A 26,650-nucleotide genomic window follows, 5' to 3' on the forward strand; every position below is an offset into this window, starting at 1 on the left:
TTATTATTATAGATTATTGATTATTGTAGTATATTTTACAAGAAAATTTTTATTTTTATTGTATGAAACCAACATCTATACAAAGGGTACGTTTCTAAGAACTTGATATGTGTTTTAAGCTTTTTAAAATATTTTCTGTTTTCTAATTTGTCATTGTCTCTCCCATAGCTCCTGCCAAGATTCTGAAAGTTCCCAAGGAGAAGAAAGTTCAGATCGGATCAGAGGTTACATTAGAGTGTAATGCCACTGGCAACCCAATCCCATCAATAACTTGGCTTGAAAATGGCAATACGGTAAATCCTTTACTTTATACGATCCTCTACAGTCATTTTTCTCTCTCCTCCCCAGCTTTCCTCTCCACCTTTCTCTTGCTCTTCATGTTTGCTTTGGCTCTATGAAGCAAATTAATTGTACTTTCATCTCATCTTACTGGAACAGAGAGCAGAGCTCATTCATGTTAAATGTCAGACGGCATATCTCAAATGTGCTGCCAGTACAATGATGGGAGGCCTGCGTTCTGTAAATGCTTTGGTCGGTGTCACTATTAACAGGATTCAAACTACAATCATTCCTCAGGGCTCTGATCAGACCTCAGCAATAAAGTTTAAGCCATATCAAGATCAAGAAAAGAATTCAAAACACCTCTGCACTGTTATCATTATTTGGGATCGTTTTTGGATGTGGATTTTGGTAGACAGAAACAAAGAGAACCTGAAAACTGATCAGCAGTCTTACGTGAAGATATTGTCTACAAACAAGCGTATAAGTCTTTAAATCCTGGAGAGTCCAAGATTCACATTTCTCAGGCTTCTGTCAGGGGGTGTAAAGAGTAGATCTGAACAAGCTGTGCTCTCTTTGTTTTCTTTTGGATACTGGCAATCATATTTTAATACTTCTTTTTAGATATGCGTAGATAAATATTGGTTTGGCTAAGCGACGGTGGTTGAAACTTCAATTTTTTTGCCATGATATGTAACAACAGTGTGAGCAGTAAGGACTAAAGCAGAGACTGACCTCTCGGTGAGGTTGTATAGATGCAGAACAGTTTAACCCTTGACTGCCCAAACTAATCTATTTTCTGTAAATCTGACTACACTATTCACCCTCTTGTGTTTTGTTTTTGTTTTGCATGATATTCTCATTGATGGGATCTTGCTTGTTGCTTTACTTGTGTAACCCAGTACATTAATTTGGGTCACTAGTGTTTATAATTAGTATTGGTTTATTCATATCGATATGAAACTAATAGTGAGTGAAAAATTATAAATAAAATGTATTTATTTCATTATAAATAATTAAAGGATAAAAAAAACGTTTTTGAGTGAATTTCCGATTGGTAGGTGAAGGGTTAACTCCGCCCACCGTTGAGAAAATAATTTCCAGATCTATCGGTTATCAAGCTGAGACGAGACCAGAGATGAAAGATTGCAAGAGATTCTGAACGACACGAAAGTGATATTAAATCGATTGAATGAGTTAAGAAAGAAGGAACAGTGATAATTTTGCGATAAATTATAAAGAAGCACAGTAGATTTATGAGGCTTTAGTTCTTTAGAGAGCTCGCACGTGAGAAACTGCTTTGTGAAAACTCACCGCGTCGTGCTGAACCCATACTGAAGAGATAGGAGAAATTTTCTAATCTTTCCTTTGGAAATTTGTTTTTTTGTTCTGTGATCTATATTTCTCCTTGGCCGGGTTTTTTTGTTTTGGTATATTTTTCCTGTAAATTCTCTGTTGAGAGTTCCTGAATTGCTGCCGAGATTCTGATTTCTGTCCTGCTGTGGATTTTCTATTCCTGGTTGGACTGGCGAGCCATCCCATCATTTCGTCCCTGGAAACCTGTAAAAGAGTGTGAGAAACAAAGTTTCAGAGTGGGTAGGACAGAACTACACACATGGTATTTTTTTTCACTTTTCACTTTACCTGGATCTTCCTGAAGACAAGAATTTGAGTTTTTTTTCTCCTCATGGACTGAACTGTTTTTCCATTTTGATGAACATTCTTATTTCTTATTTTTGAAATTGAGAATACAATTGTTGAATTTGGAATTTAAATATTGAGGCTGAGATTTCGAAAAGTGACATTGAGAATTTTCATTGTTTCCTGGTATATGTAATTCAATTGAAGTACTGTATTTTTCTGTCATTTAATTGCTTTGTTTTATTTTCATTTCCATAATTATTCAAATTGCCAACAAAGAGAAAATATACTTACCTTTTATTTAGCAGATTGCATTACAGTAGTCTGAGTGATTTACTCATTTTAATTTATTATAATATTGACTTTTGCTAGTTTTGCTTCAGTGAGTCGATCCGGAAATCTTCTGAGTCTGAACTTGTGAGATATAGAATCCGTGCCACTCGTTACACAAAATTTGGCAGAGCCAGCCAGGAGCAAAATTATAGCAAAGTGTACATCTAAAACTACTTAATAATCACAAGTAGACAATAAAGAGTTTAAGAGAAAAGTAAGAAGAAAAAACAATTTGAGCCAGTTTGCTCCATAAAATAACAGTTAAAACAGACAAAAATGGAAGTAGTGAAACGTGAAGACATTAACGTGCGGAGAGCAGTCATTGTAAGTGGTTTAACCCTTTCTGACCCAGATTCAGAGATAGAAGACTGCCTGCTAAAATATGGATCCATCAAACGCAATTTAATCATTGACGATCCCAAGTCAGAGTATTACAACAGTGCTATTGTGGAATTCTCACATGAGTCTGCCATGCACAATTTGGAAGCCTCACTGCCCTTGACTATCAGAAGCACACTAGATGCTAATGTTGTATTCCATGTACGCAGCTTGAGGAGTGTGTATACTTCTGCAACGAGTGACAACATTACTGAGGGGTATCTGGAAGAACTGAAGGCCATCGCCAGAGACAGTGGAATAACCGTTCAGGAAGTGCTTCAATGTGAGCTGCAAAAGATCTCTGCAATGATGTTTCCACAAGAAAATGAATCCACAAGACTTGAGCAAGAAATTGAACAGCCTGCAGATGACAGCAGTATGCATGCGAATACCCCTCCACACTTGAATCAAGAATACCAACCATCTGCTAATGTGCAACAAGGGCAAGTAGAAACAACAGTAATGTCCTCACCAAGGATCTCACCACTACTGAGTGTTCCAACCCAAAAACCTGAAAACCCAGCCAAGGGGAGCACCCTGGCACAGTCCTCTCATAACATACAGAGTACTGGCGCCAGCGTTGCAGAGACTATGTCCTTGAATCTACCTGTTAGTGCTCTGAGTCCACCAGGAATCCAACGAGTAGTAATGGAGCATGTGGTAAAGACCAGTGAATCCTTGTCCTCTTCGAATGCTACTTTCCGACTGAAATCTTTTTCAGGAAGAATCCCTCGCCCTAGCCATGAACCAGACTTCGACACCTGGCGTACAAGTGTGGATTTCCTACTGAATGACAAGTCTCTCTCTGAACTGCACAAGACTGGGAAGATTCTCGACAGCCTACTGCCTCCAGCCTCGGATGTTGTCAAGCACATCGGCCCATATGCCCTACCACTAGAGTGTTTGGAACTGTTGGAGTCTGTGTATGGTTCAGTGGAAGATGGAGATGAATTGTTTGCAAAGTTCATTGGCACCTTGCAAAATCAAGGGGAAAAATCCTCCACCTATCTTCACCGTCTTCATGTAATGCTCAGTGTTGCAATCAGACGAGGTGGTGTTGCTGAAGCTGAACGGAACCGTTGCCTTCTCAAGCAATTTTGCAGAGGTTGCTGGGACAACAGCCTAATCACTGAGTTGCAGCTGGAAGGAAAAAGAGTCACATCCCCTTCTTTCGCTGAGCTGGTAGTTCTCATTCGTACTGCAGAGGACAAACAGACTTTAAAAGAAGAAAGGATGAGGAAGCATCTCGGACTAACCAGACATTCTACAGTTCCAGTTAAGTTACGAACAGCGACCCATCAACAGGTTGTGTGCTGCAGTGATGTATCTGAAGATTCCACTGACGAGGTGCCAGGCCAGTCAAGTGAAAAGCCGAAGTCAGCCAAGTCCAAAAGCAAAGCTGAAAAGTCTGAAGTCGAAACCCTGAAGAAGGAGGTTGCAAAACTCCAAGCTCAGATCTCTGCGATGAAACCACAACCAGTTCGTAAAGAAAAGATCAGTCCTACGGTTGAGGAATTCTCTGAATTGAGGCAGAAGATAGCTGAACTTCAAGCTCATCTTGTCCCAAAAGTGCAGAGGGAATATCGAGAGTCTCCAGGTTTGAGCACTTTTCCTGAAAAGTATCGACCCAAGCCGATGGAACCAGAGATGGATAGAAATTCAAGGCACACATGGCAACCGCACAGCAGACCCCGTCCTGGTTACTGTTTCCATTGTGGAGAGGATGGACACCTTGCTGTTAACTGCGGAAATGACCCAAACCCTCGCAAGGTCGAAGAGAAGCGCCGTGAGTTAAGAGAGCGACAAATCAAATGGGATCTGCAGAACCTCTCTCATCCTGTGCAGTTAAACTGAAATCCGTCTCAGTTGGAGGGCGAACAGAGACGGGAAGACAAGAACAATGCCCTAAGAAGAATGAATATCTGTTGCAGCAGCAGGCACATGAATCTCTATGTCGTGAATTACCTACCGGATTAGTAGGGACCAGGTGCACCACCAGGATTCGAATAGAGGGGAGAGAAGTGAACTGCCTTCTGGACACTGGATCGCAGGTGACAACCATTCCCAAGTCCTACTATGATAAATACCTGTGTAAGCACCCCATGAAATCCTTGGAGCATCTTCTTGAAGTGGAGGGAGCCAACGGACAAGCTGTACCCTATTTGGGTTATGTCGAGCTCAACTTGAAGTTTCCAGAAAGTTTCCTGGGAGTCGAAGCTGAGGTCCCGACGTTAGCTCTGATAGTCCCAGACCTGACAAACATACCACAGATTCTAATTGGTACCAACTCGCTCGACGTGCTATATGCCAATTGCACTGAAGGGGGCACGGGTGCTATCAAGTCTCTTTCTTATGGTTACCAAGCTGTGATAAACGTGCTGCAGAAGAGGAAATTGCACGCTTCCAGTGGAACTGTAGGATGTGTGAAGTTGAAAGGGAATCAACAAGAAGTTGTTCCGGCAGGGTGTACTGTTGTTCTGGATGGACTAGTCCAGGTGAAAGGTCCACTTTTTGAAAAATGGGTGGTAGTGGAGCCGCCTACCATGGTTTCCTTACCTGGTGGTCTTATGGTGGCAAGTTGTCTGCACAGCCTACCTTCAAAGCAACGCTTTGCTCAGTTGCCAGTAGTAGTGAAGAATGACACCCAAACTGATCTTGTAATTCCCTCAAAGGCTGTGATAGCTGAAATCCATGCAGTCCAGCGAGTAATAGAAAAAGATTCTTTGAAAGCAGATACTGGAAGTGAGAAGGCTGAGTCACCTCTGTCAGAGATTCCAATTGATTTTGGAGAGTCTCCATTAACGCCTGAGTGGAGAGCGAGAATAACATCACTGCTGAATTCGATGCCTGACGTGTTTGCATTACACGATCTGGATTACGGACATACCGACCATGTGAGACACAGAATAAAGCTCAGTGATGAGACACCATTCAAGCACCGAGCCAGGCCAATTCACCCTCAAGACGTGGATGCGGTCAGGAAACACCTGCAAGAACTTCTTGAAGCTGGCGTTATCAGAGAATCAGAATCCCCATTCTCATCTCCCATAGTTGTGGTACGGAAAAAAAACAACTCTGTGCGATTATGTATAGATTTCAGGAAATTAAACTCTCAGACGATCAAGGATGCATACGCCCTTCCTAACCTGGAAGAAGCTTTTTCAGTCTTGACCGGCTCAAGATGGTTTTCAGTCCTGGACCTAAAGTCAGGCTACTATCAAATTGAAATGGAAGAGTCTGATAAACATAAGACCGCTTTTGTATGCCCATTAGGATTCTGGGAGTTTAACAGGATGCCACAAGGGATAACAAATGCACCTAGTACGTTTCAAAGGTTAATGGAACGTTGTATGGGAGATCTCAATCGGAAAGAAGTGCTGGTGTTCATTGACGATTTAATAGTTTTTTCAAGAACTTTGGAAGAACACGAAGCTCGTCTGAAAGAGGTTCTCAAAAGGTTGTGTGAGTTCAAGCTAAAGCTTTCACCTGAGAAGTGCAAGTTTTGCCAAACCTCTGTCAAGTATTTAGGCCACATAGTTTCGCAGAGTGGAGTTGAAACTGATCCAGCAAAAGTGGAGGCCCTTAAAACCTGGCCAAGGCCGAAAACGCTTAAGGAGCTCAGAGCTTTCCTTGGATTCTCTGGTTATTATCGAAGGTTTGTGCAAGATTATTCAAAAATTGTGAAGCCTCTTAATGATCTCACTGCTGGGTATCCTCCGTTACAGAAAGGTCGCAAGAAAAAAACAGACGAAACAAAGCAGTATTTCAGTCCAAAAGAAGAGTTTGGCGAAAGATGGACACCAGAATGTCAAAGGGCCTTTGATGATGTCATTACGAAACTCACTTCTGCTCCAGTACTGGGATTTGCCGACCCCAAACTCCCGTATGTGCTCCACACGGATGCCAGTACCACCGGGCTTGGTGCAGCATTATACCAAGAGCAAGACGGACAGATGCGAGTCATCGCATATGCAAGTCGAGGACTTACCAGGGGTGAAGTAAGGTACCCCGCCCACAAATTGGAGTTTTTAGCATTGAAATGGGCTGTGACCGCGAAATTCAATGATTATTTGTATGGGGCTACTTTTACTGTGATAACAGACAGCAACCCATTGACTTACATCTTGTCTTCCGCCAAGTTAGATGCCACCAGTTATAGGTGGTTGTCAAGTCTGTCAACATTCACGTTTAAGATAAAGTACAGAGCTGGGAGTAGAAACCAGGATGCAGACGGGTTATCCCGCAGACCACAGGAGGAAGTTCCAGACGACCTGGAAACACAAAAAGAAATGGAAAGGATTAGAAAATTTACTCACCAACACTTAACTGAAGACACGTCGCATGTCGTTTCTGCCGAAGCCGTAGAAGCTATCTGTGAACGTCATCATCTTGGTCAATCAAACGGTCAGCCTGAATCCCTTCATCTTCCAGTGACTTTAGTAGAATCCCTTGCCATAGATGTGGATGCTTTACCACAAGCTTTCCAACAAGAAAATACTTCCCAACGTACAGAGATTTCCCATTTGTCTGAAGAAGAACTGAGAAAAAGACAGAGAATGGACTCGGAAATTGGAGCAATTATCAGACAGTTGGAATTAAATGACAAGCCCTGTTTCAAGACCAGCCCACCTGAATTAATTCCATGGTTCAAAGAGTGGAGCCGGTTGGAGTTGAGAAATGGAGTACTTTTCAGGAGAATTCAAAAGCAGGGAGTTTCGTCATACCAGCTAGCATTACCTGCTTGTTTTCGTTCTACTGTCTTAAGGGAGCTCCACGATGACATGGGTCACATGGGAATCGAACGGACTCTCGATCTTGTACGGACAAGGTTCTTCTGGCCTAAAATGGCTGCAGCAGTAGAAAAGAAGGTCAAAACCTGTGAGCGTTGTGTTCGACGAAAGACTCTGCCAGAAAAAGCTGCTCCATTGGTGAACATCAAGACTAGTAGACCGTTAGAGCTAGTTTGCATGGATTTTCTGTCAGTAGAACCTGATCTGAGTAACACAAAAGATATCCTGGTGATCACTGACCATTTCACTAAATATGCTGTCGCTGTGCCAACGCGGAACCAGAAAGCTCAGACAGTGGCCAAGTGTTTATGGGACAATTTTCTGGTGCATTACGGGTTCCCAGAAAGGCTTCACAGCGATCAAGGCACTGATTTTGAGTCTCGAACAATTAAGGAACTGTGTAAATGTGCTGGGATATCCAAAACTAGAACTACCCCATATCACCCGAGAGGTAATCCAGTTGAACGTTTCAATCGAACGCTGCTACAAATGTTGGGAACTTTGAGCAACAAAGAAAAGGCAAAATGGAAAGATTATGTCAAACCACTTGTCCATGCCTATAATTGCACTAAGAGTGACGTGACTGGATTCTCCCCGTACGAACTAATGTTTGGGAGACAACCTCGACTACCGGTTGACCTGGCTTTTGGGTTGCCAGTTGATGGCTCATCTGAATCCCATTCTCAGTACGTACAAGGTCTCAAGAAGCGACTTGAAGAAAGCTACAAGGTGGCAATTACAAATGCTGAAAAGGTAGCAGGACGAAACAAGAAGAGGTATGACAAGCGTGTTACTGCCTCTACCTTGGAAGTTGGTGACAGAGTATTGGTGAAAAATGTTCGCTTGAAAGGAAAACATAAGTTAGCGGATAAGTGGGAATCTGATGTTTACCTTGTGATCAAGAAGGCAGGAGACTTACCTGTTTACACGGTGACTCCAGAAAAAAAGAATGGACCTCCGAGGACTCTGCACAGGGATCTGCTGTTGCCCTGTGGATTCCTGTCGACACCTGATGAGCCTGTTGAGAGGAAAGTAATTCACAAACCCAGAACCAGAGCCAGACGTGCTGAAGAATTTGAAGAGTTTGAGAGTGTAAATGAGTGTTCAGAGTCAGACTGTGACCCAGTAGACCATTATATTCCCGAAAGGTTTTTTGAGGTTGAAACCAGGATTCTTCCAAATTCAGGATTCATATCTTTCACTGGAGATGGGAGAACAGTCCACTTACCTAGAGCTGAAGATGAGGCTGAAAAGGAGGAAGGATGTTTTATCCCGAAAGAACCCGCTGGAAAAAATGGGAACTTGCCTGATGTGGAATCCTCCAATGTGCAGAATGCTGATCATCCTACTTCAGAGGAGTTGGTGGAAGGGAGCCGAGCAGATCTGCCTGAAGTTGAAGTTCTTGACGAAAGTTCAGTTGAGGAGTCTGGAAAAGAAATTGAAACAGTGAGGAATTGTGAGAAATTTAATGCTGAGGGTGAACAATCATCTGGAAATTCACACAAAGAAAGAAGTATCCTTTCCCCTCAAGAAGAAACTGCCACTCCTTGTGACTCTCAAGATAATCAGAGTGGATTAACTGAAACTGGAGGAGGTCTTCGACGTTCAAAGAGACAATGTGAACCCCCCAAAAGACTTCAGTACCCGCAATTGGGTAATCCCCTTAGTTTAGTTATCCAATCTTTACTATCAAGCCTGAGTACTGCGATAACTACCTCTTTGGAAGACCCTTTGAAGTGACTCTGATAGAAATGATTTTAGTGTGAGTATGCAGAGGGACCTGCATATATTCAGGCAGGGAGAGTGTAACCCAGTACATTAATTTGGGTCACTAGTGTTTATAATTAGTATTGGTTTATTCATATCGATATGAAACTAATAGTGAGTGAAAAATTATAAATAAAATGTATTTATTTCATTATAAATAATTAAAGGATAAAAAAAACGTTTTTGAGTGAATTTCCGATTGGTAGGTGAAGGGTTAACTCCGCCCACCGTTGAGAAAATAATTTCCAGATCTATCGGTTATCAAGCTGAGACGAGACCAGAGATGAAAGATTGCAAGAGATTCTGAATGACACGAAAGTGATATTAAATCGATTGAATGAGTTAAGAAAGAAGGAACAGTGATAATTTTGCGATAAATTATAAAGAAGCACAGTAGATTTATGAGGCTTTAGTTCTTTAGAGAGCTCGCACGTGAGAAACTGCTTTGTGAAAACTCACCGCGTCGTGCTGAACCCATACTGAAGAGATAGGAGAAATTTTCTAATCTTTCCTTTGGAAATTTGTTTTTTTGTTCTGTGATCTATATTTCTCCTTGGCCGGGTTTTTTTGTTTTGGTATATTTTTCCTGTAAATTCTCTGTTGAGAGTTCCTGAATTGCTGCCGAGATTCTGATTTCTGTCCTGCTGTGGATTTTCTATTCCTGGTTGGACTGGCGAGCCATCCCATCATTTCGTCCCTGGAAACCTGTAAAAGAGTGTGAGAAACAAAGTTTCAGAGTGGGTAGGACAGAACTACACACATGGTATTTTTTTTCACTTTTCACTTTACCTGGATCTTCCTGAAGACAAGAATTTGAGTTTTTTTTCTCCTCATGGACTGAACTGTTTTTCCATTTTGATGAACATTCTTATTTCTTATTTTTGAAATTGAGAATACAATTGTTGAATTTGGAATTTAAATATTGAGGCTGAGATTTCGAAAAGTGACATTGAGAATTTTCATTGTTTCCTGGTATATGTAATTCAATTGAAGTACTGTATTTTTCTGTCATTTAATTGCTTTGTTTTATTTTCATTTCCATAATTATTCAAATTGCCAACAAAGAGAAAATATACTTACCTTTTATTTAGCAGATTGCATTACAGTAGTCTGAGTGATTTACTCATTTTAATTTATTATAATATTGACTTTTGCTAGTTTTGCTTCAGTGAGTCGATCCGGAAATCTTCTGAGTCTGAACTTGTGAGATATAGAATCCGTGCCACTCGTTACACTTGCTTTTCTGTTGAAGATTTTTGTTGCAGAATGTATTCAGTTGCACTAGTATGTGCACACGATTTGCTTCCATGCTTGTGCAAAATTTTTTTTTTTCCTTTTGTGTTGACATGTTTCCTATTGAAACAGGATTTTTTTTTTTTTTTTGTAAACTAGCATCCTTCCCCAGCTAACTTCCCGGCGTCTCGTTAACTCAGATGTACGTCATTGCTTATGTTGCAGGAGTAAGCAATACTGGAGTCTGTAGCACTATTGGAGCCTGTAGTTGTCTTAAGCACATAAGCAACAATATCATTGGCCGACAACAGTCCAAGACGTCACTACCGGGGCGGCCATGAGTACAAGAGACGCCTGTAGAACACGTCATCAACTTCTTTGTCTGAAGGAGACGTAAGCAGGCAAGCCAGAACTCTTGTTCCTTCTCAGGGAACAAGGGTTACTTTTGTAACTGAGACATTCCCTTTCGAATGGGAACGTGCACTGCTTCTGACCAGACGCTATGGGGAACAAATACCCACTATGCCATGCTGAGGGGAATGACTGACTGATTGGCTGTGACTAAGCACTCAAATAAGGACTTGACGGACTTAGAAGCCAGAGTCAAAAAATACCCCAACTCAGGTAACCAGTGGACTGTCAGTGACAATATTCCCTACGGCCACCACCCAAGCAGCATAACCTATGCAAGGAAAGTGCTCGTCCCAAGGGCAGAACTCAAAGGTCTGGTATTGCTAGCCATATATATATTAGATGTTACCTATTAAAGGAATACTGGGTCAGGGAGTAAGTCAATTCCCTAGCCTGTCACTATCACTAGGGTGAGCAAGGTCTACCCCTAGACACCCCAGGGAATCTAAAAAAGGTACTACCTCTGTAGAAAAGTGCTCACACCCTGTCTGACTACAGTCACAATCTCAAGAGATCAGCACTCCTGAAAGTGCTGGCCAATGAGAAGGGATGCAAAAAGGCAAAAAAAAAAACACTTCTCATTGGGGCTCAGAGATTGGTATCTATGGGGAGCAGAGGACTCAGTATGACGATCTTGGTAGTGAGGGGAATACCACTCACACTCAACCCAAAAGACTTGCTCACCAAGGGGAGCTCTCTAAGTGCGAGCTACTAACACTCAATGTCGCTGTCTAGAGAATGTGATTCCAGGAATCGGACCGAGCTCATGCCAGGGGAACTGAGGAGTGAGGACCCTAATTAAAGACCCTAAACAGTAGGGAATGGCAACTCTACGCTCGACCCTGAAGATCTGCTGATCAAGGGGAGCCAGCAGAGAGCTAGCTACAACCACTCAAGAAACTGCAGTCCCATGCGAAGATCTCAAGATTCCAGTACTCCCGAAGGTGCCCTACAACAAAAATAGTTCACAAACTGGGGCAAATATCGCTTGTCGGGTTCTAGAGACCGTAGTGAAAGGAATCACAGTTGTGGGGAAGGGTTCAACTCCACACTTAACATTGAGGACCCGCTAATTAAGGGGAGCTTGCAGAAAAGCGCAGCTACACCTCTAAACGTAGCTGTATCAGAAATGGGATTCCAGGAATCATACCAAGCTCTCTCACAGGAGGACACTCACTGAAATAAAACCCCAGTAGTGGGGAAGGGTTCTACTCCCCACTGAATATTGAAGATCGACAGGGGAGCCCAAAAAGCGCTAGCTACAACCACGCGAAATCACCATCTAAACCAGATCTCAAACTCCAGTGCTCCTGAAGGTGCCGTACAACATGAAGGGTTCGCAAACTGGGGCGAAAAAGCAACTTCCCATTGGGTTCTAGAGATCGGACATGCTGGACATGTGCAACATAAGACCTTACTTCAAGACCCGAGAAACGGGGAGGACACTACTCTAAGTTCAACCCAGGAAACTCTAAAATCTCCAAAATCTCAAGATTTCAGCACTTCCAAAGGTGCCTTACAACAAAAAGGGTTTGCGAATCTTGGGTGAAAGCCACTTTCCGTGGGGTTCTAGAGATAGGACGAAGCTCAAAGGGGAGCAGAGGACACTACTTAAAACCATAAAAAAGAGATGCAAGGGAGTTTCCTGCTTAGAGAGAAAACACAAATATCTGGGGGAGGGAGCTACAACCTTGACAAATAAGGGAGGCTTCATACTTTGGGGACCCCAATATCTGGGGGAGACAGCTTCAACCTTATTACTATAGGGGAGCTACCTGCTTAGAGAGAAAAGGCCCAAGGCAACTTCAACCCATTGCACTTAAAAGGAGCTTCCTACTTAGGGGACCCAATCTCTGGGGGAGGCAGCTTCAACTTGAACACAATCAGGTGCTACATGGCTTTTTAGCATCAGCCAGTATAGAAACAGAAATTAAAGTACTGACTTACAGCTTGTTCCGCTATTTGTTGCACTACACTTTGAGAAAAGTTAATGGTATACATTTTGGAGATGTCAAGTATATAAAGTCCCATTAAACATTGCATACACATCACATTGACGATGATGCATGAGCAAACTCTGTTGACATATTTCCTATCGAAACAGTATGTTTTTGTTGTTGTAAGCTAGCATAGATGACATAGACTAAAAGAAACAAAACTCAACAATTTTCATTCAAGATCACAGTCATGTTTTTCCATGCACACTTAGTGTTGCGGTTATGTGCATTTTAACATTTTAATGTTCACTATGTCTGAGCATCTGAATTTTGTATTATTTGATTGTTTTGTCATTTAAACATTTTATATTTTCAACATTTCAAAATAATAGTAATGTCATCATTATTATGTTGGATAAAAAAAAACAGTTTAAAAAGATTTCACATAAAATTCAGCTTTCAATAATGATGTGTTATTAGAATAATATGTCTATTCAATACCTTTTATGGTATTTGTGGAATTATGTTTTTAAATCCACTAATTACTTGGACCAACGCTACCATTAATGTACTTTGCCTTTAGTGCTCTTTTCACTGAGAATGTTACGTAATAATTTAGAAAAGACATTTTATACATACAACATTGCTATGATAAACAGTTTAAGCTGTCATAGCTGATGATGATGATGATTGATAAATGAACTTTGACCTCTGACCCTCAGAGCATCTCTGAAACCTGCAAGATGTTATTAGACCGTTAATGTAAAATTACCTCGTCTGAGTGTCATTCTGGCAGGACTCTCAGCTCATTAGTTTTCTTGAGCCTGATGAAGTGCCTTCTAAAATCAGCTGCATGCGCACTTCGTCAAATATAGAGCCGTGATCGCAGCATGAGACTGACATTCCTACAGGCTCTCATAATGTTCTCATAAACTCAACAAATCACATTAGCAAAATAGCAGGAGTCTTAACACATCCACACGATAAATAGAGGGATTTGTTATATTTGTTGGAATAATCATGTGACTTGCATTTGACCCATCAGTTCTATTCTATTCTATTCTATTCTATTCTATTCTATTCTATTCTATTCTCTTCTCTTCTATTCTATTCTATTCTATTCTATTCTATTCTATTCTATTCTATTCTATTCTATTCTACTCTGCATTTCTGCACATATACTGTGAAGAACACGTCGCTATTTTGTAATAATTACAAATACAAATAGCCCCCAATTACATACTGGAATCTGTGTGCTATTAAAAATAATATCATGAATGCTTTAGTTAAAAAGAAGTTGATTAGATAAGCCATGTTTGAAGAGCCTATGCACACCTGTGATCACACATCAGCTGAATTGTATATTAATTCAGCTATAATAATTTATAGTTACTACATTTGGTGGGTACAGTATATCACTCGCCAGAATTGTTTGTGATTGTATTATCTACTGTTCAAAAGTTTGATGTTGGAAAGTTTATTATTATTATTTTGAAAGAGATCTCTTTTGCTCACCAAGGCTGCATTTATGTGGTCATAAATACAGTAAAATCTGTAATATTTAAAAAGTAGTGTTACAATTTATATAACTGTTTTCCATTGTTATATATTGTGAAATGTGTCACATGATGCTGCTCGAGAAACATTTCTGATTATTATCAATTTTGAAATCAGACGTGCTGCTTCATATTTTTGTGGAAACATTTTTTAAAGAATATTTGATTAAAAGAAAGACCAAAAGAACTGCAAACCTCTTTAATGCATCCTTGCTGAACACAATGATTAATTTCTTAAAAAAAACAGACCCCAATTTGTTGAATAGTATTGTGTCTTTTATATTGCTCACAGTGGCATTTGATCTAATGTAGAGGCCAGACATGACAGTGAATGTATCATGGTTAAAGGCTGTTGCTGATGGTGTTTTGTTATCTGCAGATTTCAGGAGCGTCAGTGGAGGAGACGCTGGTGGATGAAGTCATACTCTCTGTCCTGCGTGTAGTGGTTCATAAACCAGCTCTCTACACCTGTCAGGCTACTAACCAGCACAGCGGAGGAGCCAATACTGTCAAAGCTACAGCAAAAATAACTGTTTCAGGTCAGTTGAAGTACTGAGCATGAAGTATGCCATGGTGAATGCTTATGTGGGTTATAAGTTATAACACATGAATAGAGAGGTGAAACAGTATTTGACATCGCGGGTCAATTTGACCCGTTTTCGAATTTTCTCATTTATCATGATGAACATGCATGCAAAGTTTCAACATGCTGATGTGTTTTGACATATACAAGCAAAATTACTATTACGCTCGTGGGTCAATTTGACCCTCATAGGCAGCCATTCAAAAGCAACTGTACAGACACAAAAGGGCACTTCAACTCCAGTTCTAACGTGTCTAAAAGTGATCTAACCCTAACCAAACACACTTGAAAAAGCTAAAATCACAGTGTTTAGAATTATTTGCAAATTACAGATGAAAATCTTTGTCAGACACAGAAAGTAAAATAAGCTCTCATTTCAATATTCAAGATATCTAAAATACCTAGCTTTTAACCAAAACTTTTATGTAGGATTTTCAAAGGCAGCTTCACAGAGCCAAAAAATTAATAAAAAACATTTATTTGATGTATGATTTTGATATGTTTGGTTTCTCATTTCCCTGTGAGTGAATAATGAAACTAGGGAACTAGGTCTTATGAAACTAGGGAAAGTTAACTTAGGAAAATTACAAATTTTCATTATACAGCAACATTGTATTGTTCAGTCACGATGTTCAAAGCATAAAAAGTAAAAAAATTGTATATGCCAACAAAGTCAGTATACAGTTTATTTTCCAATTTTGTCAAAAATTGGTTTAAAAATGGTTTAAAAACATTTTTATAAATCATATTTTCAGATATAATGTTTTTGTAATGTTTGACAAATGTTGATATTAAAAGTTTACAGTTTGTATCTAAATCTTTGTTGTTTTTCATAGTGTGATTTTTGAGGAATTGTATTGAATCCAATTAGGGTCAATTTGACCCGGTCCATAAAGGGTGTACACAGAATTCGAACAGTGCACAAGGGTTATTATAACCTTTATCACTGTCAATCTGATTTATATTGGATGTTTTAACAAGGCTGTCATGAACAGACTGGGCACCTCAAAATACAGTAGTTCAAATGTCACTGTTAAATAATTGATTTAAATTGATCTCCAAATTGTCCTTATAGTTTATGCTTTGAGAATTTATAATGACGACGTGACAAAATGCACGTACAAAAAAATTACCATGTTTTATAAAAAAAAAAAAAAAACCATTTATCATGGTAATACTGTGGTATTCTTTGAAGTACATGGGTGTACACTACCATTCAAAGGTTTCGGGTACTTTTATTCATCACACATTAAGTTTATCAAAAGTGACAGTAAAGACTTATATAATGTTACAGAATATTTCTATTTCAAATACATTCTGTACTTTTAAACTTTGCATTCATCAAAGAATACTAACAAAATGTATCAGGGTTTCCTATAAAAGTATTATGCAATTGGTAATCAGACATATTTCTTGTAGCAAATCATCATATTAGATTGATTTCTGAAAGATCATGTGACACTGAAGACTGAAAATGCTGCTGAAAATTCAACTTTGATCACAGGAATAAATGACATTTTAACATACACTCACCTAAAGGATTATTAGGAACACCTGTTCAATTTCTCATTAATGCAATTATCTAATCAACCAATCACATGGCAGTTGCTTCAATGCATTTAGGGGTGTGGTCCTGGTCAAGACAATCTCCTGAACTCCAAACTGAATGTCAGAATGGGAAAGAAAGGTGATTTAAGCAACTTTGAGCGTGGCATGGTTGTTGGTGCCAGACGGGCCGGTCTGAGTATTTCACAATCTGCTCAGTTACTGGGATTTTCACGCACAACCATTTCTAGGGTTTACAAAGAATGGTGGGAAAAGGGAAAAACATCCAGTATGCGGCAGTCCTGTGGGCGAAAATGCCTTGCTGATGCTAGAGGTCAGAGGAGAATGGACCGACTGATTCAAGCTGATAGAAGAGCAACTTTGACTGAAATAACCACTCGTTACAACCGAGGTATGCAGCAAAGCATTTGTGAAGCCACAACACGCACAACCTTGAGGCGGATGGGCTACAACAGCAGAAGACCCCACCGGGTACCACTCATCTCCACTACAAATAGGACAAAGAGGCTACAATTTGCAAGAGCTCACCAAAATTGGACAGTTGAAGACTGGAAAAATGTTGCCTGGTCTGATGAGTCTCGATTTCTGTTGAGACATTCAGATGGTAGAGTCAGAATTTGGCGTAAACAGAATGAGAACATGGATCCATCATGCCTTGTCACCACTGTGCAGGCTGGTGGTGGTGGTGTAATGGTGTGGGGGATGTTTTCTTGGCACACTTTAGGCCCCTTAGTGCCAATTGGGCATCGTTTAAGTGCCACGGCCTACCTGAGCATTGTTTCTGACCATGTCCATCCCTTTATGGCCACCATGTACCCATCCTCTGATGGCTACTTCCAGCAGGATAATGCACCATGTCACAAAGCTCGAATCATTTCAAATTGGTTTCTTGAACATGACAATGAGTTCACTGTACTAAAATGGCCCCCACAGTCACCAGATCTCAACCCAATAGTGCATCTTTGGGATGTGGTGGAACGGGAGCTTCATGCCGTGGATGTGCATCCCACAAATCTCCATCAACTGCAAGATGCTATCCTATCAATATGGGCCAACATTTCTAAAGAATGCTTTCAGCACCTTGTTGAATCAATGCCACGTATAATTAAGGCAGTTCTGAAGGCGAAAGGGGGTCAAACACAGTATTAGTATGCTGTTCCTAATAATCCTTTAGGTGAGTGTATATTACAATAGAAAACGGTTGTTAAATTGTAATAATATTTTGCAATATTACTTTTGTTACTGTATGTTTGATTCATACGAGACTTCATTAAAAAGCATGAAAAAAACCCCCAGTAATGTACCATGCAAATACATAACAAGGTACATTTTCATTTAGTATAACCACTACAGTCACTGTTCCAGGTTACTGCCACAGTATATTAATGTAATGTCACCAGTCATAACGTTTTAGCTAAATCAATTTGAGATGCTTCTGTTAATAAAGGCCCATGAAACGGGGAACGTAAACACTCGCCCACTGTGACCTACTGTTTCAGCCATATGTTTCTCTGGCTGCTTTGTGTAAATATGATGAGACTGTTCTCTAAGTTTCAGCAGCTGTGTTTCTGGAGCCAGGGTTTCAGTCAGCTTGCCTTGTGTTTGCATAGCTGTTCGTTTGCCTCCTCAGAGCCCTGAAATGCTGCATCGTGGCGCTTTAGCCATAGACAATGAACACAATACGATTAGGCAATCTGGAATGAATTATTGAACCAACTGAGTAATGTATGTGTTCATTTCTACCACATATTCCTTATGGCTCTCCTGACTCGTACTGGTCAATCAGCATCTGCAAATTCAGATATAGTAATGCATCATGTGTGATAATGCCTGACTAATGTTTTATTTCTTATGGGTGTGTATCCAAAAAGTGGTGTACGTTTTGAAGAAAGACGGTGTGTCTGACTGGTTTATTCTGTGAAGGAGATTCTTAAATGAAATCAGGAGAGACTGTTAAACTTCACACCTGCTGTATGTCCTGAAAGACCCCCCAAGTTCTGTCTCTGTCCTCCTCTCTCTCACACACACACACACACACACACACATTGAGCCAAGCACTGCATGGCAGAAGAATGATCAGGCCTACAAAGTGGATGTGTTACTCTCGGACATTAAACAGATATTGTTTGTGCTTTTCTCTCTTCTTGGGCCTGTTGGTGGCCGTCTCTGGATCCTGTAACTTTACCATAGAATGGAGGTAAGAATACATTTGCATCCTATTAAGTGTTACTTCAGCATACAATATATAAAGGTTGTTTATTGTTAACTACTGTTTCATGGAGAACCCTTTAACATCCATTGGGCAAAATGTTCTTTATAGTGGAAAAAAGGTTCGGCAAAACAACAATTTTCTTGTTGGTTATTTTCAGAATTATTCATTGAAAGTTTTTTGGGGGGAACGCAGGATGGTCCTTTTGTGGCATAACTATAAAAAAAACAACCTCTTTTGGAATACTTATTTTTAAGAGTATATGTATCCTACCTGGGTGAATCTTACCAAATCTGTTCAGAACATGTGTAGGTCATATTTCAAGAAATTATAGGTCACACATTATTTTAAGGTGTCCATGTTACAGCGTAATTATACATTTAAGTAATGAGTATTAATAATGAGCTACATGCCCTTACTATAGGGTTAGGATTAGGGTTTGGTTTAGAAAAAAAAAATATATATATATATATATGTATACATAAAAAACATATATTCTCTTGCTGCACTGTAAAAAAAACTGAACAAAATATATTTAAATAGGGTGGATGATATGCTTAATTGTCTTGATATCAATTATAAATATGAAATAATATCATTCCAATTTTTGAGGTCAGTATGATTTTTTTATGGGAAAAAATACTTTTATTCATCAAGAATGCATACAATTGATCAACAGTAACAAAATACAGTTATAATGTTACAAATAAATGTTTCCCCAAAATACGAAGCAACTGTTTTTAACGTTGATAATAATGATCAGAAATGTTTCTTGAGCAGCAAATCATCATATCAGAATGATTTCTGAAGGATCATGTGACTCTGAAGACTGGAGTAATGATGCTGGAAATTCAGATTTGATCACAGGAATAAATTACAGTTTAACACATACTCGCGTAGAAAACAGTTTAATTGAAATTGTAATAATATTTCATAATATTACTGGTGATACCACATTATTACCTTGATGAGCAAAAGAGACTAATTTCAAAAACATTTAAAAAAAAAATCATGCTGACCCCAAAACTTCTGAATTGTAGTCTGTATACACAATGGTCTCATCGTTTAAATAATCTGTGAAACATCTTAATGGCTTTATTTTCTTTATTTTTTATAATATGAATATGGATTAAATGAAATATTAAGTAAAAAATTATTAATTTTTTATTTGAATTGGAGTGATTTATTAGTGTGCGTGTGCGAGTCGCCACACTAAGACAGTGTTGATAGTGAATCATGTTAATAGGGCTTGCCATTCAATATGACATCATCTTTGGACTGAGAGCTATGAAAATAAATCGATAAGAAACCTGCATGCAATAATACAAATGAAAGACAGATCTGGACAGTGCACTGCATGACTCAGGTCCGTCGGAAGTTGCGTTTACGCTGACGGGAGTTCTTCCACTGGAAAGAGCCACTCAAATTGAATCATCATGTCTCTGTTGATTTCAAATGATATGCAAACGCATACACATGTGCTGGATAACGCAGTTCACTCCTTCTCTAAAAGCAGGACACGCCATATGGTCTAAGTTACACATGAACTTAAATAAACCAAGCAATTTTCCAAACGATTCAGATTCAGCATCTGGATGCAATTAGAGCAAAGTTAAACAGAATGAACTAATTGTAAGAACTGCACTTTATTCTTGTCAATTGCGCAGTGTGTACATGAGTCAGCGCATAGTCATGAGACGGAGTTGTGTATGGAAACCTTGAAGCAACATCTTTATCCAAAACTGCCATTCTGTTTAGCAGAAGCCAACAATGAGGGCAACGTTACTTTTTGACAACTTCCAAACCCTACTACATATCTCATAAACAGTATTTGCTAGGGTAAGCATCTCTGTTATTATTTATCAGAGAGTTATGGTTTGTTCCTGCACCATTTGTACTACAAACACGATTAATGCCTCAGATTATGCGGTTTGTTGAGGAGAGGTGAGCTGTTACATTTCAAAGCCATCAGATGTTTTAACTGCTATGAGTAAAAAAATGGATATTTAAGGATTCAGCCAAGTCATGTGTTGGGGCTAGAATATTTCAAGGTGGGCTTTTTCAACGCTATCTCACGACCAATTCGTACGAGGTGGCTAATTCGTGCAAATTCGTACGATTTGTCTAAACGCCAGTGATGGTCAGGTTTCGGGGCGGGGTCAGCGGTAGGTCATTCGTACGAATTGGGCAACTCGTAAAATATGTACGATCTTGCAAAAAACCTACAAATTCGACAAACATATGAATTCGTACGGCTTTGCCACCTCGTAAAATACGTACGAATTGCCGTGAGGTTAGGTTGTCTTTTTCCTTTGTGAAAAAGAAGTGCACTTAAACGTGCTTATAAAACGAGTTCTTATTACGGTTTTTCATTATGGTTCATGGTTTTTCATTCGCGTTTTTTGCTTACAGACGACAACATTTTCCAAACGATCCCCGTTCACATGGATCTGTGAAAACAACTAAAAGCGCTGTATTATTGATGCGATGCCAGTAGTTGGCGATGTCAATTTTGTAAAGAAAACCTACTTATCTGTAGACTATATGGATGCGCATGAGGTCACCATTTTCACAAATGCACGTGTTTGTAGTTTACAGGGAGACGATAATGGTGTCGGTTTCAAAAACTTGGACTCTGAAACCTGTTTTCAAAAGTTTGAGTTTTCAGGCCCCAAAAATGCTGTTGTCGTGTAAATGAGTTGAAAGTTTGGTAACACTTTATTTTGATGGTCCCTTTTGAACATTCTGTTGACTATAAGGGTGTATAGTTCACTTGCTTTGGTCCGGGCCAAATAAATTTTTTTTTTTTTGGTATGGTTCGCTTTCACACTGCTCTTTTTGCAAGTGAACCAAAATTTGTAAACAAAACCACACGTGTGCTAAGGTTGTCCATTCATTGGACAAGGATTCTCAAGTAGGGAAATCAGGAAGTGTGTTATTCTGTGCTACATGGGCAGCTGTGCTATGGGCATCTGCCCAAATGTTAATAAGGCAGCTCGTCTCTTCGAAGCTCCAGGTCAAACCACGACTCATTTTATCAAATGTAGTAGGCTACAACAGATCACTTTCCCATAACGCAACTCCGACTACGGAAGCCTGTTAACTCAAAGGCGCAGTGCTTTCTTGCAATTGGGTCGGTTCATGTTCACACCGTAAACGAACCGTACCAGAGTTCGTTTGGAACCGTACCGAGACCACCTCTTCAGCTGGGTCTCGGTTCGGTTGTTTGGTCCGCACCCGAGTTCGATTGCTGTATTCACACCTGCCCAAAAGGTCCGCACCAAGGGGGGAAACGAACTAGAGTTCGATTCAATCGAACCAAACAAGGCAGGTGTGAATACACCCTAAGTAACTTTGCAACTACATGTCAATTAACTCTCATTAGTATTAGTAGACTGTCTGTTTAATATCTGATGACTCTTTATTGTGATGCTTCTCAACAGACATTACACTGACTATAAGTAACTTTGCAACTACATGTCAACTTATTCTAACTCGAACCCTACCAGTCTACTAATACTCTAATGAGAGTTAGTCGACATGTAAGTGCAACATTACTTATAGTTAACAGAATGTGTTAAAGGGACCATCAAAATAAAGTTAAACTGAAAGTTTTTAGTTGAAAACTATGTTTTTTTATTGTTTATTGCTACAAGAGCACATTCAATTCAATTTAGCGCACTTCTTTTTTCACAAGGGTTTACTTGAATCATTAATCAATCACCCAGAACATGCATGAAGAACAGTAACCATCCTTTAAAAAGCCTTTGCAACCACAGCAAGCTTATAAAAACCACACAGAACACTTTAGCAATGTGTTGTATCATTATTGTGTTGTCTTTAATATTGTGATGTCTTATGTTATGTAGACTGTACAAAGGCAGCGCTGGCTATTGCAGCACATACAGGGGCGACGTGTGTCGGAACGTGCTCCGTCGCAACGCTCTGGTGTTCTTCAACTACTCCCTCCCGAACCCAGAGGATGCGCAGGAGTACCTGGCTCAGAGTGTATGGGGGGAACTGGACGGGGTCAGCTCTTTCTGCAGGCCTGCCGCCAGATCCCTGCTCTGCCACGCCACCTTCCAGGACTGCAATCCTTCGGGAATAGGACCAGCACCTAAACCAGTCTGCAGGTAATAAAAAATGTCTGTTCTGTTGTGCATGTGGGGTACATGGTAATGTACCATGTAGAATATAAATGTTTTCCTTCTACTCTTTATCCTATAGGACAGTAAAGAAAAAGAATCCAAACAAACGAGTTATATGAGTATTCTTTGTGGTGGCTTCTCACCAATTGTTGAATAAAAAGTGTTGAAAAAAAAGTTGTTCTAAAAGGAAACCAAATATGCTTTATTGTATTCTTTTGTAATTGTTATTAAATATAAGGAGAGTTTTATATTATTACGGCAGTTATTCATCCTTCCGTGTTAGATATAGATCAGGGTCACTAAATACCCGGGAATTTTATTTACCAGTATGTAAAGTTTATTTAATAATTACCAGTATGTTTGTCGAAACATTCATGCAAATAAAGCTTTAGTTTACCCAAAAACCCTAACCCTCAAGCCATCCTAGGTGTATATGACTTTCTTTGTTTCCTTTTTTCTTTTATCAGAGTCATATTATAAGAAATATCCTGGCTCTTCCAAGCTTTATAATGGCAGTGAATAGTAATAATGGGAGATTTTGCAGCCCACAAAAGTGCATCCATCCATTATAAAAGTAACCAATATGACTCCAGGGGGTTAATAAAGGTCTTCTGAAGCAGAGCCATGCGTTTTTGTAATGTTTTTGATAACATTTGTGTTTGGTAACGGCCGTACGCAAATCTAGTTCCAGCGAAAGAATGACATCTGACGTATTGACGAACGCGGAAGCACAGAGGAAAACAAAACACTGGTCATGAATTAGAAGTCTAAAACTAGAATTTTTAAAAAGAAATGTCTGAGGAGCTTGAGTTTGTTGACCTATTTGTTTGAACCGCGAGAGGCGTCAAATCTCACCTAAGCTTACGCTACTCCTACATCCTATATCATGCGTCGGGTCAGAGGTCACTCTTCCACCGGAACTAGACTGGCGTACGGCCATTACCGGATGCTAGTGATTATAGTTTGTAGTCAGATTATATTTAAAGTTATAAATATGGATATTTTTCTTACAAAAACACATTGATTTGCTTCAGAAGGGCTTTATTAATGGATTACTTTTATGATGGATGGATGTGCTTTTTTGGGCTTAAAAAACTCAGTTACTTTTCACTCCCATTATACAGCTTGGAAGAGCCAGGATCTTTTTTTAATATAACTCTGATTGTGTTTGGCTAAAATAAGAAAGTCATAAACACCTAGGATGGCCTGAGGGTGAGTAAAACATGGGATATTTTTTATTCTTGGGTGAACTAAACCTTTAAGGGTTAAAAAGCAGTTTCTGGTGAGAAATTAAAAAAAATATATAATTTAATTCTTGAATTTATGACTTAGCTTGTCACTGTGCCTTAATTTCTTCTTTTAAAATGTGTCTCACAAATACAGGCTTCCATATATATTTGCATTATGTTGTAAAAAAACTGAATAAAAATCTAATAATATATATAATATTATAATCAAATTCAGACCATATTTTAAATTACATGATTTTCCTCATAGACAGAAAAGGCACCACATGCAGAAAATGATTCATATCACTATTTAGTAAGTAGTCATTTGCAAGATGCCTTTATCCGAAATAACTAACAGTAGTGGGTCAACCTGAGGTTAAAAATCATGCTTAAGGGAACAATGGTGGTCGGCCCAGAAACCAGTAACTTTTTCAAATCCTAGCCCTAAGTTTTAACCACAGCACCACCCATGCTATATATACTGTATATATACAGTGTACGTATAAAACAGAAACTGTGCTGTTGTTTCGCAGGGAGCACTGTCTCGCAGTAAAAGAGCTGTACTGCTATAAGGAGTGGCGTTCTGCTGAGGAAAGATCTCATCCCGGGTTCACACATAGCATCACTCTCCCAGAATGCACCTCTCTACCCAGCCAACAAACAGACCCATCCTCATGTACTGCAGTTCCTTACGTTGGTAAGAATGACACGCTATTATATAACTGTACACCTTCCTGTGGGGTGACATTCGGCTCGATCTTTGTTTAGTTATGAGAATCCTGTGATATTTTGGGGCTGATTGTCAGTGATGTCCATAAAGCATCCGTCCCATGAAAACAATGGGTGTTAGTGGAAAAACGCCACGTATGGTTCTTGGCAGGACAATGCTGTAGGTTTTTTTTTTGTTTGTTTATGTGAAATGCCTTGTGAGGAATGTGATGACAGCGAACCTGTAGATGGACAAGATTAGTGTGTTTTATAGCCAAAGCATGTGAGGAAGGATCAGTAGGGGATGTTGGACAGCTGAGTAAATGTTCCCATCTAAAAGTTTCCATGCCATGTTTGCAAGCTGCTGTCTAACTTGTGAAACGGCAAAATTCAGTGGGAAATGGCAATGGAATGTTAATGAAAAATTGTAGGAAAGTGGGTATTATGTTGTGTATTTCTTTTAGAAACCTGCATGATAACATAACTGGTTAATGATTGAAACGAATTTCAATGAAAAACACATTCTTTTTTGTGTTTTTTTCAGATATCAATAAAGATCAAGTTACATGTAAGTATGAGTTTGACTTTATGTTCTCTTCACATATAGTGGGGTCTATACGTCTAAGAGTCCATAAAGATATCTTAGATTTATTTTCATTTACACTTAAACACTGAAGAACTAAATTATTTTAAAATACAAAAATACAGCCTCAGACCTTTAGACTCCACTACAATTTTTTTTATGTTTCTGTCAAACAGCAATAATCAAAACACACATTTCAATTTACTTGGTCGTTTGTAATTTATATATCTATAGCAACATGTTACAATGACAAAGGAAGATTTTACCAAGGAACACACAATGTCACAGCATCTGCCATTCCCTGTCAGCCATGGAACCAGCAGGTAAATGTTTGTATTACAGTCAGCATAAAATCAAAATGGATTCTATTTACTTTTCTCAGAAATGTTCCTGCTCGCATTTTGTGAGATTATTCAATGCATGTTACTCTAAAGGATGTTTTGTCTTCGTAATTTTTAATCAAATTGCAAAAACTAGTACTGTCCCCTATTCACCAAAGTCTGGCATCACTTAGACTACATATGTGTAGGGAAAATAATGTTAGCTAGTAGTTAGCCAAGTAGCTACTTATGCATAGCTTTAGACTACCATTGTAGGTAATGCAGCCTTTCCAATCTTTGACAGTAGTTAATGCAGTCATTCGACAAATAAAAAATGTTTGCATATGTTGAGATGCTCGTAAAGAGACATGCCTGATTTAGAATATTGGGCAAAGGGTTAAAAATGCACAAATGAATAAACTAAAATTTATTATAACATGCTATCGTTTCCTCCTGTAGCTGTAATAATAATAATAATAATAATTCATTACATTTATATAGCGCTTTTCTTGGCACTCAAAGCGCTTTACATAGAAGGGGGAATCTCCTCAACCACCACCAATGTGCAGCATCCACCTGGATGATGCGACGGCAGCCATATTGCGCCAGAACGCCCACCACACACCAGCTTACTGGTGGAGAGGAGACATAGTGATGAAGCCAATTGGTATAAATATATGGGGATGATTAGGAGGCCATGATGGACAGAGGCCACTGGGCAAATTTGGCCAGGATGCCGGGGTTACACCCCTACTCTTTCGAAAGACATCCTGGGATTTTTTGTGACCACAGAGAGTCAGGACCTCAGTTTAACGTCTCATCCGAAGGACGGTGGTCTTTGACAGTATAGTGTCCCCATTACTATACTGGGGCGTTAGGACCCACACAGACCACAGGGTGAGCGCCCCCTGCTGGCCTCACTAACACCTCTTCCAGCAGCAACCTGGTTTTCTCAGGAGGTCTCCCATCCAGGAACTAA

The 26,650-nt window shown here is 39.5% G+C and overlaps 1 protein-coding gene across 1 annotated transcript in view; it reads left to right on the top strand.

Annotated features, from left to right (window-relative positions):
* Positions 1-26,650, top strand: part of musk (muscle, skeletal, receptor tyrosine kinase) — a 44,860-nt gene that overhangs the window by 12,173 nt on the left and 6,037 nt on the right. Inside the window, exons 6-12 of the mRNA XM_056252045.1 lie at positions 169-293; positions 14,705-14,864; positions 18,665-18,671; positions 22,553-22,816; positions 24,594-24,757; positions 25,313-25,336; positions 25,586-25,674. Coding sequence (XP_056108020.1) covers positions 169-293; positions 14,705-14,864; positions 18,665-18,671; positions 22,553-22,816; positions 24,594-24,757; positions 25,313-25,336; positions 25,586-25,674 — 833 coding nt within the window. The remainder of the gene's footprint in view (positions 1-168; positions 294-14,704; positions 14,865-18,664; positions 18,672-22,552; positions 22,817-24,593; positions 24,758-25,312; positions 25,337-25,585; positions 25,675-26,650) is intronic.

Source organism: Rhinichthys klamathensis, unplaced genomic scaffold (genome assembly GCF_029890125.1).
Source record: "Rhinichthys klamathensis goyatoka isolate OS25496 unplaced genomic scaffold, OSU_Roscu_1.1 h1tg000091l_1, whole genome shotgun sequence".
NCBI classification, from domain to species: domain Eukaryota; kingdom Metazoa; phylum Chordata; class Actinopteri; order Cypriniformes; family Leuciscidae; genus Rhinichthys; species Rhinichthys klamathensis.